Below are 18,510 nucleotides of genomic sequence, written 5' to 3'. Positions count from 1 at the left end.
TGTCTTCTGGGTCACAGAGCAATCTAGGGTGAGGTTGGCTCGTTTATGAGTTGAGCAGAGAGCTTCAGTGACGGGAAGGTAACAGGGCCAGGGCAAAGAGTTTGGTATCCTGATTCCCAAAACAATGATTATCCACCACATTCCACCCTTAAATTTGTATTTTTTTTTTTTTTTTGGTATCATAGCATGACAAGCATCTAGAGAAGGCATAATGTGCATTGATTTTAAGTTTATCAATTAACTATTTTTTGTTTTACCATAAATAATCACTTAAGAGACACTTCCTCAATCTGGATACAGAGCATTTTAGGCACACCATAAGTTCTGTTGTGCCCCCAATCACTATTATGGTTTCTATGATCATCTATTACTTTTGCCTGTTCTTGAACTTCATAAAAATGGAATCATGCAGCATGCATTTTCGTGTGTCTAACTTAGCATAACATCTGTGCAATTCATTCATGCTGTTGTGTGTGCTATTAGATGTTTTTGTTTTTTATTGCTCTTTGCCTTACTTCCCTCCTTTTTCTTAAGTCTATCCTTTTCTCTGAGATGGATTACCAGGCTCTGTCTGGTTGGGAAATGTGGCAGTGAGTGCCAGAGCGGGGGAAAGAAAAACTCTCTATGCCTGCAGGTAAGTGAACAAATTCCAGCTGTCCTAAAGCTCTGGTCTACATTTCTAGTCTGAAACTATGGACTCTTCACAAGAAACAGTGCAACCTGGAGAACTGCGCAAAACCAGACATAACCGAGTCAGAGTGTCTGAGTCATCTGAGCTGGTCTATGTCCCTCCTCTACCCCACCGTCAGCCGACATGGATGGAGGCTGAATCTAGTGAAAAGAAGCCACTGGCCTCCTGAGCTGGTCTATGTCCCTCCTCCACCCCACCGTCAGCCGACATGGATGGAGGCTGAATCTAGTGAAAAGAAGCCACTGGCCTCCTGAGCTGGTCTATGTCCCTCCTCCACCCCACCGTCAGCCGACATGGATGGAGGCTGAATCTAGTGAAAAGAAACCACTGGCCTCCTGAGCTGGTCTATGTCCCTCCTCCACCCCACCGTTAGCCGACATGGATGGCGGCTCAATCTAGTAAAAAGAAAGCACTGGCCTCCTGAGCTGGTCTATGTCCCTCCTCCACCCCACCGTTAGCCAACATGGATGGCAGCTGAATCTAGTGAAAAGAAGCCACTGGCCTCCTGAGCTGGTCTATGTCCCTCTTCCACCCCACCGTTAGCCGACATGGATGGCGGCTCAATCTAGTAAAAAGAAACCACTGGCCTCCTGAGCTGGTCTATGTCCCTCCTCCACCCCACCGTTAGCCGACATGGATGGAGGCTCAATCTAGTGAAAAGAAACCACTGGCCTGAGACCTTAGGCAAGCTATTCATTGTCTCAGGGCTTCAGGTTCCTCATCAATAAAATGAAGGGCTTAGATGGTGCTTTTAAGGTTCCCTACCCCAAAGAAAAATATTGCAGGTCAGTACTCACTTATTTCACACTGTTCTCCCTCTAGTCCTGGAGGGCAAATACACTTTCCAGGGTAGAAACAGGTCCCTCCATTAAAGCAGGTGGCTGAGCAATTTGCTGTTAGAATGAATAACAGGGTATCGCATTAGATCGTCACTTAAATCTAACAACATTTCATCAAGGCTAAGTGATACTTCCTAGGCATCTGCTACTTGCCCATTTACTTATTTAATAAAATAAGCCATATTACCCAGACAGCAGTGGTAATCAATTGCTTGACCATTTGCAGATTCAGGCAACATAACAGGATACCACACACATGACACCAGACCCACCTCTAGGGGTTTGCCTCTAGGCTCTGTCTGGTTGGGAAATGGCAACAGTGGGTAAAAACAAATGTCTTTTTAATTTTATTGTAAATATCTATGCTCTTAAAAGGAGAAGAATGCTATAAACCTAAGAAAATATTTAAGATGAATGAAGAGTAAAAGGAGAAAACCTTCTTCAGAACAGATAAAAGGGAGAGAAGTCAAAAATATTAGGATTGGACAAAGGAGAAAGCAACTTTTTTCCTGATTAAGAACAGAGATGCATCGTCTATAACAGAAATTTTTGAAAAAATAAGTTTTTATGACGTTTGCAAGAAAGAGTAACTATATTTCAGGAAAGGGCAGCCTATTCCCCTTTATGAGATCCTGTAGGCAGGGAAGTGCAGCAGCATGAGGTGGAGGGATGAAGAAAGTGGGTATGTGACTGTGGGAGTCCAATAAACTAGATTTTCCAGGTGATAATCATACTGCTGGTAATTCATCCTAAACCCTCCTTATTAGAGTCAGCTTCTGGAGTTTCACTGCTCACTGGCACCTAAAATAGAGGGAGGACAGAAATGAGAATGGGGGAGAGCAAGTATCTAAAAATAGACAAGTTGGCTCATTCTATAAAGGAGATGAAAATAAGAACTCAGCTATTCCAGTTTTATGGCCTATTTGTTCTTGGCCTATATAAAACAGGCCAAAATTGGCTGTAGGTGAATGAAAGCTGGAATAAGCATCCAGGAAGAAAATCAGAAAGGATTTCCAAAAGTTCTAAGTGTGTGCTTTCTTTGTGGAAATGAAATCCAACGAAAATATTCTAGGAATATCATGTTTCCTAAATGATAAAGCTTTTGTTAAAAATCATAAGCATCTCCTAGCTTACAGCCATGCTGTACTTGCCTCGGCAAAATCAAGCTTCCCGTCATAGAGGGCAACAACAGCACCGGAGGACAGAATTTAGGATTTAGGAAAATCATTTTTTTGAGATTCCTCTTTGTTACTTGCTGCTAATATTGTTGAAAGTGAAGTGTTGCTCAGTCCTGTCTAACTTCGCAACCGCATAGGCTGTAGCTCACCAGCCTCCTCTGTCACGGAATTCTCCAGGCATGAATACTGGAGTGGGTAGCCATTCCCACCCTTCTCCAGGGTATCTTCCCCACCCAGGGATCGAACCCAGGTCTCCTCATTGCAGGCAACTACCATCTGAGCCACTGAAACTAACATTAGGGCTGGATCTTTTTTTTTTTAATGGAATGTTCCACGAATTTGCCTGTCATCCTTACACAGGGGCCATGCTAATCTTCTCTGTACTATTCCAGTTTTATCATGTGTATTGCCAGAGCGAGCATAGGACAGTTGTTTTTGTGAGCATGTCCTATCTACCCACTTGTCCCTGTTTCTCCTGGGGACAATAGGAGATGAGAAAACATCAGGATCTGTGTCCACTTGGCTGGATCTCCCTGGACACTATCCCTATTAACATGTAGAATGCAGTGAACCTAGGAGTTTAATTAAAAGTTACAGAATGTGACAAACATCGCAAATGTGTCAAACTGATTATTGAATCTGGCCACACCCTTAATATTTGCATAATACTGGAGCTTCTCTCCATCTCTGTTGTGCGATGATTCTTGACTAAGAAAATGAGCCAGAGACACCAGAAGACTTTCACTGGGGCTGAAGGTTTGCTGGGCCAGTGTTTAACCACTCAACTGTTATCGGTTACAACCGATGGCCCAAGAGCCAATGAAAGTTAATTGTTAGTGTTTCTTTGAATATGTAGTGCTAAGGTCTCGTTCCATGCCAGTAATTAAACCATTTTTCAGAAGCTTTATACTCCCTCCTGGATAATAAATGCATCTTTTGATTGAGATAATAAAAAAACATTATTTCTTTTAATGTTCCCAGATCTCCAGTGAGACCAAGTGGAATTTCAACAGACTTTCCAAAAGAATAAGAAAAAGTTACTGTAGTCTAACAAGAAGGAAAACGTTTCATCTGAAAGGTAAAATATTACAAATGTAAAAGGAACTGGAATACACAGAGATATTTTCCTTCACAGGACCATGCAGTGTTGAGACACCCTGGCATAAGAAAGACATTACATTTGACAGTCAGTCTGTGCGCACTACACCAATAATAAGCCTCACAAATGGTCTTTTAAAATCTGATAGTACATTCGTTCTTCATCCAGATTTCTGAAGGATTGGCTCTATTGCCTAATAAATTTGAGATAATATGAATTTAATTCTGCTTCTAAAATTAAATTCTGCTCAATTCTGAAGGGCTGAATGCTAAATTTAGACAAATGAAAAGAAACTGCACAAGAAAGAATTTTACTCACTGGCTATTATTATCAGTGCCATTAGTGATTAATCTTTATGAATATCAAATTTTAAAATTGTTTTCATTCCAATGCTGTAGTTTTCAAAGACCACCTACAGATAAAAGGTAGAGATGTGAACATGTGCTCTCAGTTAGTTTAGCGATGGGGGACCAGGGGTCATGGCTTAATTCCCATTTACAGTTGGGAAAAGCATGGCCCACAGAGATTGGTTTCTCTACGCAGAGTCACTTGTAGAGGAGCCGGGTTCTGAAACAGGAAGCCCGAGTGGCAACATGGTACAGTGGAGGGCGTGAGTTTGGGTCAAGCTACTCAAGGTCTATGAACTTTATTTTACTTATCTGGGACTATGATGAATAATTATTTACATATCTAAAAAGACTGTTAGAACTAAAGTCAGGTAATTGTATGAAGGTACTTCGCATATCACAAAATAACAGACAGCCATAAATGATTATTCTGACTCATGCTAAGGGCTCTTTCCTTTAGCTTTTCTTTCATTTTAAAAAAGCTGCTCATTTCCTTCTTAATTGGTGCTATCTCACTAAAGAGACACTTCTCAAAATTAAGCACATCATTTTATTTTGGCCAATCCAACATTTGTTTTAGAAAATAGCGCCCTACTCATGCAACTGGCTTTTCTGGTGACTCAGTGGTAAAGAACCCGGCTGCCAACACGGGAGATGTGAGTCAGTCCCTGGGTCGGGAAGATCCCCTGGAGGAGGAAATGGCAACCCACTCCAACATTCTTGCCTGGAGAATCTCATGGACAGAGGAGCCTGGTGGGCTGCAGTCCACGGGGTTGCAAAAGAGTTGGACACAACTGAGCAACTAAACAATAACAACAACTGACACAATTAGCATTTTTGACAAAAGGATAATTTCATTAAATACATACACTTTAAGGATGTTAATTTTTCCATCATACACTTTACAGATGTTAATTTTTTTTCCATAAAAGACGTGAACCAGGCAAAGTAGATAGGTGTCTTGCAAGAGTATGAATTACACTATTCTACTCTAGAGCCATGTTTGAATCTACTTTCTGAGAGTAAAATCTGGCTATGCTGCTGCTTCATAGGAAGGAGGGACCCGAGCTCTCAGGGATGTGATCTGTGAGCAGAGAATTAAATGGGTGATCAGTGAACTTCTAGGTCAGGCAATTCGGAAAAGATTGTTTTATTTCAGTCTTTGAAGCTCACCCATAAAACTGATTTGGGACATACAAAATCAGCAATGGGCCAGGAGTAGCTAACTGTTCATGAAACTTCACGCTCCCCTCACCTAAAGGGAGACAGCTGTCCAACCAGGAATGACATTTCTCCTGCTTGCATCCAGGTAGGTCATCAGGCTAATTCCTATCCATGGAATGTGTGTTCAAAGTTTTGTGCATCATTTTTGGGCTTTTTTTTTTTTTTTTAAGCGGCGCCTATTCCAGTCTTTTTCTGTTTATTGTCTGGAAACAGAGAGCTCCAAAGCTCTCAGCAGGATCATAGATGGAAGGTGCCTGGGTCCCCGAGTCATTGTATGGAGAACTGCCCTGCCCACTGATCAGGTTCCTGCACTGGAGCATTCTGTGAGTGAATTGGAACCTGTACTGTGTTAAGCTACACTAAAATTTACGGTTAATGTTAAAGCAACCAGCAAAGTGATACACCCTATTTATAAAGCTGTTATGAAGAGTGATGATGTAGTAAATATACTTCTTTTAATTGAAACATATATATTACCATATGTAAAACAGATAGCTAGTGGGAAGTTGCCCTATAACATAGGGAGCGCAAACAAGTGCTCTCTGATGACCTAGAGCGGTGGGAAGGAGGTTCAGGGGGAGGGGACAAATGTGTCCTTAAGGCTGATTTACCTGGTTGTACTGCAGAAACCAACACAACATTATAAAGCAATTATCCTCCAGTTAAAAAAAAAAAAGAACCTTGTTTTTAAGAAGTTACCTTTATCACAATTGACTCCATAGAACCCAGGTGGACAGATGCAGAAACCAGGAGTAACACAGAGCCCGCCATTCATGCATCGTGGTGCGCAGAGGACTAAATGGAGAGAGAATTCTAATTAAGGCCAATAGGGTTTCACAAACAGGACCATTTTGGAAATGTCGATAATATAACAGGTCTACATTTTTGAGTTTTGGGGTTGCTAAAGTGGTTGCTCTGTAAAGACAGAAGTTTGCTATATTAAAATTATTTTTGTGCAGTACATAAGGTTGTTTTTTAAACCAATTTCATAGAAGAGAATTTTGGAATTGTTCCATTTGAATGGCTGATTAAAATTTGCCCAGAATCATTAGTTAATTTAAGTAAGATGTGTTCTTCTTTTTCTGCCTTATTTCCTCAATCTTTCAATTTCAAAATCAGTCCAGATGGAGATCAGAACAAGATGGTAGAATAGAAGGACCTTGAGCTCACCTCCTCTCATGAGAACATCAAAATCACAACTGCTAAACTATCATTGATGAAAAAAAAACACTGGAACCTACCAAAAAAGATATTCTACATTCAAAGACATAAAGAAAGAACCACAACAGGAGAGTAGGAGGGGCACACCCTCTACACAGTCAAATCCCACATCCGCTGGGTGGGTGACCTGCAGACTGAGAAGAGTTGCAGAAGTTCTCCCACAGGAGTGAGAGTTCTGAGTCCCACGTCAGGCTCCCCAGGCTGGGGGTCTGGCATTGAGTGCAGGACTTGAGTGCAGGAGCCCTGCTGGACTGCGGGAAGCAGAGACTCCACTCTTGGAGGGCATACCAAGGTCTTGTGTTACCAAGACCCAGGGCAAAAGTAGTGACTTTATAGGAGCCTGGGCTAGACCTACCTAGTCTTGGAGGGTCTCCAGGAGAGGCAGGGGGAAGCTGTGGCTCACTCTGGGGACAAGGACACTGGTCAGAAGATTCAGGCAATTTTCACTGGCATGAGCTCTCTTGGAGGCCAGGCCAACATTTTGGCACCAAGACCCGAACCCACCCAACAGTCTATAGGCTCCATTGCTTGTACACCTTAGGCCAAACAATAAACAGGGTAGGAACACAGCCTACTCATCAGCAGACAGGCTACTTAAAGACTTCGTGAGCCCACAGTCACCTCTTCTTGTTCAGTCACTAAGTCATGTCTGACTGTTTGCGACTCCGTGGACTGCAGCACAGCAGGCTTCCCTGTCCTTCACGATTGTTTAAACTCATGTCCACATGTCAGTGATGCCATCCAACCATCTCATCATCTGTCGCCCCCTTCTCCTCTTGCCCTCAATCTTTCCCAGCATCAACCACCACCAGAGACACCCCTTGACATGGCCCTCCCCACCAGAGGGCCAAGACCCAGCTTCACTCACAAGGCACCTCCCCACAGAAAGCTTACATAAGCCTCTAGACCAGCCTCACCCATTGAGAGGCAGATACCAGATGCAGGAAAATCACAACCCCTCAGTCTGAGGACCTAGCCCACCCACAACAGGCCAGACCCTACCCTGGGACCAACTGGGCCCCAGACCTGCAACTAGCAGGCCAACACCAGCTTTGGGACACCATGGAAACAATCCCACTTACCATCACATCAAAAAGAATAAAATGCCTAAGAAGAAACCTATTTGAGAAGACAAAAGATCTATACTCAAAAAACTGTAAGACACTGATAAAAAAAAATTGAAGACAATACAATCAGATGGAAAGGTATACCATATTCTCAGACTGGAAGAAACAATATTGTTAAAATGACCATACTACCCAAGGCAGTCTACAAATTCACTGTAATCCCTATCAATCCCTACAAATGGCATTTTTCATAGAACTAGGACAAAAATTTTTTAATTTGTATGGAAACACAAAAGACCCCTGGAACGGCCAAAGTAATCTTGAGAAAGAAAAACAAAGCTGGAGGAATCAGACTCCCTGACTTCAGATTATACTACAAGGCTACAATCATCAAAATAGTATGGCACTTGCATAAAACCAGGCACAGAGATCAATGGAACATGATAGGAAGTCCAGAAATAAACCTATGCACACCTATGGTCAATTCATCTGTGACAAAGGAGGCAAGTCCATGCAATGGAAAGAAGATGATCTCTTCAATAAGTGGTGCTGAGAAAAGTGGAGAGCTCCGTGTAGAAGATGAAATTAGAACATTGCCTAACACCATACACACACACAAACATAAAACTCAAAATGAATTAAAGACCTAAAGATGAGACCAGATACGATAATACTCTTAAAGGAAAACATAGGCAGAACACTCTTTGACATTTGCAGCAATATCTTTTGGGATTCATCCCCTAGAGTAATGGAAATAAAAACAAAACCAAAAAATGACCTAATTAAACTTAAAGGCTTTTGTACAATAAAGGTAACCATAAACAAAATGAGAAGACAAGGGAGGGGGGACCGGGATGGGGAATACATGTAAATCCATGGCTAATTCATTTCCATGTATGACAAAAACCACTGCAATGATGTAGGGTAATTAGCCTCCAACTAATAAAAATAAATGGAAAAAAAAAAAAAAACGAGAAGACAAGCTGCAGAAAGGCAAAAAATATTTGCAAATGATGTCACCACCAAGGGATTAATTTTTGAAGTGTACAAACAGCTCATACAGTTCAATATCAAAAGAACAAACAACCTAATCAAAAAATGGGCAGAAGTTCTAAATAGACATTTTTCCAAAGAAGAGATAGAGGACTAACAGGCACATGAAAAGATGCTCAATATCACTAATTATTAGAGAAATGCAAATCAAAGCTACAAAGAGATATCACCTCACACTGATCAAACTGGCCATCATCAAAAATTCTACAAATAATAAATGTTGGAGAGGGTGTGGGGAAAGAGGAACCCTCCTACGCTATTGGTGGGAATGTAAATTGGTGTAGTCACTATGAGAACAGTATGGAGGTTCCCAAAAAACTGAAAATAGAGTTACCATATGATCCTGCAATCCCACTCCTAGGCATATATCCAGAGAAAACCAGAATTTGAAAATATACATGCACCCCAGTGTCCATTGCAGCACTATATATAATAGCCAAGACATGGAAGTAACTTAAATGTATATTGACAGATGCATGGATAAAGACATGGTATGCATACACACACAGTGGAATAATACTCAGGCATAAAAGAATAAAATAATGCCATTTGCAGCAAAATGGATGGACTTAGAGATTATCATCCTAAGTGAAGTAAGGAAGGGAAAGACAAATATCATATGGCATGGCTTAGCATGTGGAATCTAAAAACATGATACAAATGAACTTATATGCAAAGAAGAAACAGACCTATAGACATAGAGAGCAAACTTATGGTTACCAAAGGGGAAAGGAGGCCCAGAGAGGGATAAATTTGGAGTTTGGAATTTATATATTTATACCACGATATATAGAACAGATATCAACAAGGACCTACTGTAGCTTAGGAAACTATATTCAGTATTTTGTAATAGCACATAAGGGAAAAGAACCTGAAAAAATAGATATATATGTGTGAATAACGGAATCATCTTGCTGTATACTTGAAGCTAACAATATTGTAAATCAAATACTTCAATCCAAAAATAAAGAAAAAAATCAATGCAAACAAGAAAAATTCTTATTTTTTTGAAGATGAAAAATACTTTGCTTATTCTTGTTAAATAAGCTCAGTATATGTGAGCTTGTGGTTTATATACCTTTGTGGTTGAGAGTTGGACACAACTGAAAGACTAAACATGCATCCAGTCGTGTGATTAATAAACATTTTCATGTTCATCTCTTTTTTTCGTATAACTTTCTTAGTAGTAATTTCACCGGAACAGATATATTTACTACACAAATGATCTTCATCCTCTCTTTTTTGCCTAGAGCACCTTCATAACTCAGGTTTAGACTTTACTGTGACTTGAGCTACTTTTAATTGGAGTAGATACTTTCAAATCGGTCACAATACTCTTTTAAAAACCAATTTTAGTGGAGGGAGAAAAACTCAAAACTTCTGTAAGATTATGCCAAAGCAGAGTGTATATAATAGTGAACCCGGGTGGGGGGGTGGAGGAGAGTAAAAGCGGCCACAGAGAATGAAGACATTGTGTCAGCTTTCTGCGCCTGCCACCACATATTGATTTAACGGAAAACCACTCCTAGGAGAAACACTTTCCAATAGCTTTCCTGTGGCTTTTTAAGACTGCAAGAATCCATATAATGTGACCAGAAAGACACTTTCAGGGGATGTGCTAAAAATGCGTGCGGGGCGCCTGTGTGACACCCATCTCACTATGGAGCAAGCCAGGGGAGCCGGCTGTCCGTGTTCTTTACCTTTCTCACAGTGAGGGCCGTAGAACCCGTCAGGGCATTCGCAGACCCGCCTTTCATTACAAAAGCCTCCATTTCGGCATCCTCCAGGGCACTCAGCTTCACCAAAGAGAAACAAGCTTTATATAGACACTTTTCAAAACATATTGAGTGAATTACGGGGAGCATGAAGAGGTGAGCCGTCACATTTTCCCCAGCACACCGACTGTAATTTATTGAATACCAATATTTCCACTTCATTCTCTCTACATCACTTGTACTTTCTTAAGTTTTCAGGAAAGTAAGACTTTGCTTCTCTCAATCCTACTTTTGACAGTAAGGGGCTCATGGAAGAAGGCAAAGCAAGCTTTATGTTCTTCCTTCATCTCACCTATCAATTTACTGCACTGGACCTTCAATTCACACTGAGACAGAAGGATGGATATTGCCCTCCATATTCATTTTCAGAGGGGGTAATGACCTTTTGGTACATCTCTAGGGCACCAAAAGCCTCCAGAGCTAAAATTCTGGAGCTAAAGGCCTTCCCTTTCCCTGGTTCCCCAGGCTGTGGTGGGAGGTGACTTTGCCTGGCAGAGATCGCTGGTGAGATGGCAGCGACCTGTTTTCCATGAAAGTCAGAAGGATCAAGCGTTTGGCAGCGGGTATGGGTAGTGGTAGTTGCTGGTGATGACTGGTGACCTTGCTATGAGGTTGAGGACTCCCAAAGACTATACTGGAAGAGGGAGATAAAGAGGTGGAAGACAGAGCATTTTGAAGGGTACTGGCGTCCCTAAAATTGTGAGTGGGGTCAAAGTAGAGCAAGTCTATCTTAGTACTATTCCTGGACCCTGCACTTAGCAGTCCCCCCTCCCACTGGTGTGGTTATATTATACAAAATAATTAGCTAGCTAGCTACAATTTTTTGTCCAAATCACACCTGGAAGTTTTATGTCTTCTCTAGAATCACCGTCACTGATTACCTTGTTGACATGTTTTAAAGAAGATGGCATTCTGAGGTGTCTGCAGGATGGTGTTGCCTTCAGAATTCATGACAATCACATTCACTTCAAATGCTGCCACTCCATCTTGTTTGCCGAGACATGGGAAACCAACTTGAACAACTAAAGAAAAAGGAAGTATGGAGAAACAGCTTATCTAGTTGATTCCAGTTTTACAGACACTTCAGTAAGAGAGCAAAGAACAAAACAAAAATGTTCACATTCCACTATTTGACATTCTTGTATCTCCACTAAAGTAAGGGCTATATTTTGATTATCTGGGCATTCTCCCCAGAACATGTACATCGTGCTGGGTAGAGAAAGAATTAATGACCCTCATTAATTTGTACCCTACTAATATAAAGGTGTACGGACTGTAGTCTACCAGGCTTCTCCGTCCATGGGATTATTCCAGGCAAGAATACTGGAATGGGTGGCCATTTCCTTCTCCAGGGGATCTTCCCCACCCAGGGATCGAACCTGGGTTTCCCGCATTGCAGGCAGATGCTTTACTGTCTGAGCCGCCAGGGAAGATTAATATAAAACTGAGGATAATCTGTTCATAGTCTGAACTTGTACCATCTTGAAAAAAAGATGGTGAAATTTTCTCTGAAAAGGTGCAAATAGGTAGCTTAGATTAATTAGTTAATTAATTAGGAAAAGAAACTTAAAAAATATATAAATAAATAAATAAATAAATAAAAAAGAAACTTGGTGAGCATCTTTACCAGCCTCCACATAATTCAAAAAGAGCTAAAAATCAACATTCCAGAAGCCATTAAATAAAGCTCTATAAGCAACACCCCACTGGTTTACTTTTACTCTCTAAGTCTAATGACTTAGACCCTAGTCATTGGACCGAGTTAATGAAGTTAGTATTTCCTCAGGCTCTTGGTCAGTATTAAGAAGTGTTCACATCTCAGGGATTTAGAAGAGTTCGCTGTGGTGAAATAATCTCACAATAGACGTATATCTAATGGTTTAGGTTCCGGAATAGGAGCTACTTCTTTTCAGTGAGACGGATGATCACTTGGGGATCTGGGTGTGACTCTGCAGAGTGGGAACTAATGCCGGTGCTGTAGAGAGGCGGCGGGGGGCCACCTGCGTGAAGTACCCACAAGTCATCGGGCAGAAACTGGCTCGCGCCATGGCTGAGAGGCTGACTACATAACATTTCTGAAATCCACGGGATTACCATCACATGTCCACTGGGGGAAACTGATCTAGCTGATCCACTAGATTCCAGTTCTTCCTTATGAATAGGAGAAATATTACTAAGGGACATACATGTGAAATTCTGCTTCATTTTGTTTCTGTCTGGTAGGTTATGGTTATTGCCAAGCCTGGGAAAATCATCCCACACCAAGAAAAATTCTTCCCCTTAAGAGTTTTTATAAAGCTTCTCCCTAGGTTTATAAGAAGAAATGAGCTAGAAACTGATCTTCTCTCTTCCATAAGGCACTGCACACCAGCTGGTCATAAAATCTTCTTAACATGCTTGGCAACTGAAAACCTACTCTCAAGGCTTTGGCATTGTCAGTGTTCGTTACTGTGCCCTTCTCCAAATAACATGAATTTCTTTCCTGAATCTTGAGATCTGACCATTGCAAATAATCAATTAAATGGTGGGGGAAAAAAAAAACAGTTTAACAGAACTAAAAAGAGAGGAAAAACAAAAATTGTTTTTGAAGTTCCAAAGTAAAAATGTCCCCATGGAAAACCTTGGTTGAATGAAATCTTATATATGAAAATGTAAGTTTACAAAACACTAAAATCCATTGTAGGGATTTCCATTTCAAAAGAAGGTGAAGGAGCTGATAGGTAATTTCTTTCAATTGTTAACTCTACAATGCATTTTCACTTTGTTCAGATATAAAGTGTTTTTCTCATGACTCTTGAACAGATGGGTAGGCCAGTAATTGCCCTGAGGCATAAAAACATGGAAGAACCTAAAAGACAGAACTTTCAGAATCTGCTTTACCACACTGTTCAGATTTATCTTTTTCTTGGACCTTACTGAGCCTTTACTTTGTAGCCCACCTAATTCTCTTCAAGGCACTTCAGAGTTTTTTTCGCTTTCAAAATCTTGGTATGGAAGAGAAGATCCTTGTATGCAAACTCATCTTCATTTCTGTTTATCAGCATTGTTAAGTTGCAAAACATATCTTAGATATCAAATATCAGAACATGTCTTATAATATGTATGGGAAATTCAGTTAAGAATAATTACTAGTTTGTCCATATTTCCATATGTGCTAAAAACAAACCATTTACAAATCTAAGTTATGAATACATGTCCACATGCTCAAGTCATCAGGGGGTCTTCTAGACAATTTGGAATGTTCTCATGTAAATGTGTGATTAGTTAACATAGCCTCTAAGTTCAATGTAGGTACCAAGATGCACAGAGTTCCCTGGCCCTAAACAATATGAGTGAGTGTCATAGCCCACCAGGCACCTCTGTCCATGGAATTCTCCAGGCAAAAATACTGGAGTGGGTAGCCATTCTCTTCTGCAGGGGACCTTCCTGACCCAGGGATAGAACCCCGGTCTCCTGCATTGCAGGCAGATCCTCTACCGTCTGAGCCACAAATAGTCCCACCTAAACAATATGGCTCTGAGCAATCCCAGGGAAGAAAAATGAGGATATAAAGTCCAACAGAAAGAAAACATGCCATAAGTAACTTCTTCAGAATTTTCAAGATGAATTTTTCCCTTTAAATGGATAAATATGAATTTGAGTCAAAATAAAAACAGTTTTCAGGTAGCACTAGTGGTAAAGAATTTGCCTGCCAATGCAGAAGAAGCAAGAGACTCAGGCTCGATCCCTGGGTCAGGAAGATCCCCTGGAGTAGGAAACGGCAGAGCTGGACATAACTGAGCACACACAAAGGGTTCATCCATTCAGTCAATACTTCCTGATGTTACCATGTGACAGCGTTCTAAGCAGGGGGCTGCTTTAGCAAACAAGATTAAAAACCCCAGGCTTTTGTGGCACTGAGGTCTCAGTGATTTATTTTGGAGATATTTTGCAACAGTGCAATATTTTAATCATTTAAAACATCTAGAAAAATAAAGCAAACATTGACACATGTTTAAAGCTACAGACCAGTTAGAATTCAAAGTAGCTTAATGTTTGAGTCTGCAACTATTGGAGTCTTTGGGTCTCAATTTTTATAACCTAAGTTCAATTTGCCTGTATTGTAACTTCACAACAGATGCATAAATGTCTGCGGAGCATATTGTCTAATGCTTAAAACAGGATCAGGTGGGGAACTGCACTTGCTGTGATCCATTGATTTGGGTGGATCACACGGTCTAGTTAAACTTCTCAGGCCTCAGTCTCCTCCTTTTGCCATACGATCAATAATACTACTACTAAAGTAGTTTAAAAAATCTTTTTTTTTTGGTGTGGAAAGACCTGTCATTTGAAAGGTTAAAACTGCAATGTTACTGTTCACCATCAAACATGTCTTTCATTTTAAAAAGTCATTAAAAAAACTCACACATATAGCATAGTTCTGCAAAATTATGCCAAATGCAAACAGAGGAAAATAAAGTCTTTTATCTTTTTGAATAGTAAAACTTGAGGCAATCTTGGCAGAAAACTAAAGATGTGACATCTTCATCTTCTGAGTAAATCAATAGAAAAGAATTTTTTTTACCAATCTAAGATTATACTCAATGAACATTAATATAACAGGAAGTATTTTCTATCTTCATCATGTAAAGGTGTAATAAACTCTAGGTTTAAAATTGTGCTTATTTTACTTATATATTGTAGTTTCGACCTGACAAATTCAACTTCCAGTGAAAGATGAACAGATGAAAAATCCTCTCATCCTAGGTAAAAATATTTTCCCATGTATATTCACCTCTTTTGATATAGGAGGCATGTAAACATAACTGTTATGTTAACCTCAGTACAGAATGATTTGAAAGGAACTAAGAAATAAAGTTCAGAAGTTAGGAGGTACATAGTTTATGAGTTTCAATAAATTCACTTTTAAAGTAAAAGTAGAAATTAATGAAAGTTGTATAAATTACACTAATTACACTTGCCCACTTTTCAGTTTTGAAATGTAAAATAGAGATTTTATTCCTTTTCTGCAAATTCTACTTGTCCTGTTTTCTGTTTATAAATTTTATCTGTAAAACTGTTCAGGTAATACGAATTATAATTTAACACCTTTTTAAACATATTTCAAAGAATTTTGCTTAGAAAAACAAAACCTGACTTTAGTTAACCTCATTTTCACCGACGTGTATATAACCTGTGCTCAGCTCAAAATAGATTTCTGTCAGTTCCCAAACACGTGGTACATGTCCGCAGCGCCTGACTCTGCATACCCCTCCTGCTTCCTGGAATGTTCTTTCTCCTCTTTTCTGTCCAGAGTTCTCCCACTCACCTCTCAAGACCCAAATTAAACAGCACTCGTTCTCTGTTGGTTTCCCTGACACCCCCAATGGCATCATTTCACATACACCTCTGTATACAGTTGCATTATAATCTAATGAGATGATTATGATTCTGCATCTTTTCCTAGGCTTCCCAGGTGGCTCAGTAGTAAAGAATCCACCCGCCAACGCAGGAGACGCAGGTTTGATCCCTAGATCAGGAAGATCCCCTGGAGAAGGAAATGGCAACCCACTCCAGAATTCTTGCCTGGGAAATCCCATGGACAGAGAAGCCTGGTGAACTACAGTCCATGGGGTCACAAATGAGTCAGACTGAGCCACTAAACAACAGCAAACAACAAATCTTTTGCTAAGAATGTGATTTTCAAAGGGAAGGACCCTATGGTATGTGTTTCTATAACCTCAGCACCTACTACATTGTCACAAGCTAGGCACCGACAGTAACAAAGATATACCTTATGGGAGACACATCCATGTACCTTTATACACACAGACACACACTTGCACATATACATGTGCACACCTGCGCACATACACAGAAAGAGACAGAAATACCCCTTAGGCAGTGGGAGACAGAGGAAAATATGAACAATGTGCACTCAGAAAAAACACATGCATAAAGAAAAAGACCTCAAAGGGACAAACAAGCACAGGCTCTCTATTTCCAAGGAATAACAGAAACGTGAAAGTCACCATGTGCTTTTGCAGCAATAAGCCTGTGAGTAGAGAGCCACTTTTACCTAAAGCTAGATGCAAATGAGGCCAGATGTTGTGAATTCCAGTGTCATCGAGGTTGTATAATCGAGACCAGGGTAGATTACAACAACTCAGAAAAACTCAAGTAGATTGAACAAAACTCACATGGCATTCAAGGACACTCTGATGTGCCACCAACTGCACATAAACTAACTTTTCTATAGACGTAAACAAGAAACTCATTCTGATTAAATAGCTCTCTACACTGAGACCAGAGTGCTCACACAATCTCAGCCTTGGTCACGCAAGCCACTGCCTCCCAACAAAGGAAGAAATGAGAAAGGCAGGCTAGGCCAGAGCTCATCCTCCATATCACATGATTATATGCTGCTCCATGAATATAAGGCATTCCACACAAGTAGTCATCCATGCTCCACGCTGTGCTGACCACCATTCATTCTCCCCGCAATACTTACTGAGCAGCTACTCTGGGCCTCACTTTCTGCTCAGAACGGGGGTCACCGAGAAGAAGATGGTCCGCCCAGCACGAACACCTATTTGACAATTCCTACACATTGGATTTCTGATGGTCTTGGTTGAGAAACATTCCTGCTGCCTTGGTTTCATGGGATGACAGAGACAGAGTGTTCCAATAGGCCAAGCCTTGGCTTGATGGAAAATGTTTTTTGTTATCCAACTCAGGCATTTTATTGAACCACCCTGCAGTTTGTATTTCCTGTTTTTGTTCCCTTCTGATGCCAGAAGCCAGGCACTTCCTGTTAAAGATCAAGAGTTTTCTATTTCATTCAATGCTTAGGCACATAGGAATCTGCAGGATAAAAGAACACCTTAGCAGCTTGAGGATATTAAATAGGCCAGCGGAGTAACAAATGCTACCTGGATGCTTAGGAGCAAGACACACTGATTTGATTACTTTTTAATAATTCAAGTTACCCTCATGGCTCAGGCTGGGGGTACTGAGCTTAATGAGGCAATGAATAACTGCCCTGCGATGGACCAAAATTCCCATAAACTTCCTGCACCTGCATTTCTGCAAACAAGTCCTACATATGCTTCCAAAAACCTATGTGGTAGGAGAGGAGGGTGTATGTGTGTGCGTATGCAGACACATGCATGAGTCACCTCATCCCAGAAGGTTTGTTCTTTTTAGTCTTACCTTGTCTAATGCATCATCCACTTTCCCCTCTACATTTGATTTATAAAGATTCTAAATTATTAGTAAATGATGTTTTCTCTAAATAGAACCAATTGAAATATATTGTATATTCAAAACCTTACAGTTTCAACATCCCAAGAAGTAGATTTTCAGTAAGCTTTTTTTCCCCCACCAGACACAAAAAATTAATAAAGCTGGGAAGATTTTGGAGACAAGCATTTGATTAGAATCCAAAGATACAAGATTAATTTTAAGTTGAACAGGTGTCACTGTGCAATTAATTTAATTAATGCATTTTCAAAGGGTTAAATGAGTTTGCAGTTTTTTAATAACAGAAAACGATGAAAGAGAAATTCAAAAATATAAAATGAAAATTGAGAGACACGTTGTATACTTCTTATTCCTGACCACTTCTTAAAAGAGCAAAAAATATCAAGAAAAATTTTATAGAAAATTATCTTTGACCAAAAAAGAACATCAACTGACAAGGCACAAGACTAAATATTCTAAGAATTTGGTGGTCATATTCTAAGAACTTTGGTGGTCATATTCTAAGAACTTTCTTGTCTCCATGATGCAGCAGTATGCAATAGTACAAGCATGATCATCTGAGCAGAATTGGGGTGTCCCTGTATTTGGAAATGGATATTCACATCCTTGGGGCTATAAACCTCAGTTAAGTGTATCTCCGGAACCCAAGGCCTTTTCCTTCATGGGACTTCCATCTCGATCAGAAGCAAATCTTCTGAGAGGGCTGTGAGTCATAGCAGCGGCATTGGGATGGCCCACGAGAAACTCAGATTCACTCTTCCTATCTGTACTCAC

At 40.3% G+C, this 18,510-nt stretch overlaps 1 protein-coding gene and 1 non-coding gene across 2 annotated transcripts in view; both read right to left on the bottom strand.

Annotated features, from left to right (window-relative positions):
• Nucleotides 1-18,510, bottom strand: part of WIF1 (WNT inhibitory factor 1) — an 81,561-nt gene that overhangs the window by 9,618 nt on the left and 53,433 nt on the right. Inside the window, exons 4-7 of the mRNA XM_070454651.1 lie at nt 11,376-11,516; nt 10,420-10,515; nt 6,078-6,173; nt 1,489-1,584 (exon numbers count right to left, since the gene is read on the bottom strand). Of these exons, the coding sequence (XP_070310752.1) occupies nt 1,489-1,584; nt 6,078-6,173; nt 10,420-10,515; nt 11,376-11,516 (429 nt within the window). The remainder of the gene's footprint in view (nt 1-1,488; nt 1,585-6,077; nt 6,174-10,419; nt 10,516-11,375; nt 11,517-18,510) is intronic.
• On the bottom strand, nt 3,024-3,128 carry LOC139031008 (U6 spliceosomal RNA). The gene has a single exon (XR_011483438.1). It is a non-coding gene; the product is annotated as a U6 spliceosomal RNA (small nuclear RNA).

This window comes from Odocoileus virginianus, chromosome 24, assembly GCF_023699985.2.
Source record: "Odocoileus virginianus isolate 20LAN1187 ecotype Illinois chromosome 24, Ovbor_1.2, whole genome shotgun sequence".
NCBI lineage: Eukaryota > Metazoa > Chordata > Mammalia > Artiodactyla > Cervidae > Odocoileus > Odocoileus virginianus.
The sequence above is the reverse complement of the archived record's forward strand: the minus strand, read 5'-3'. Positions and strand labels throughout refer to the sequence as shown.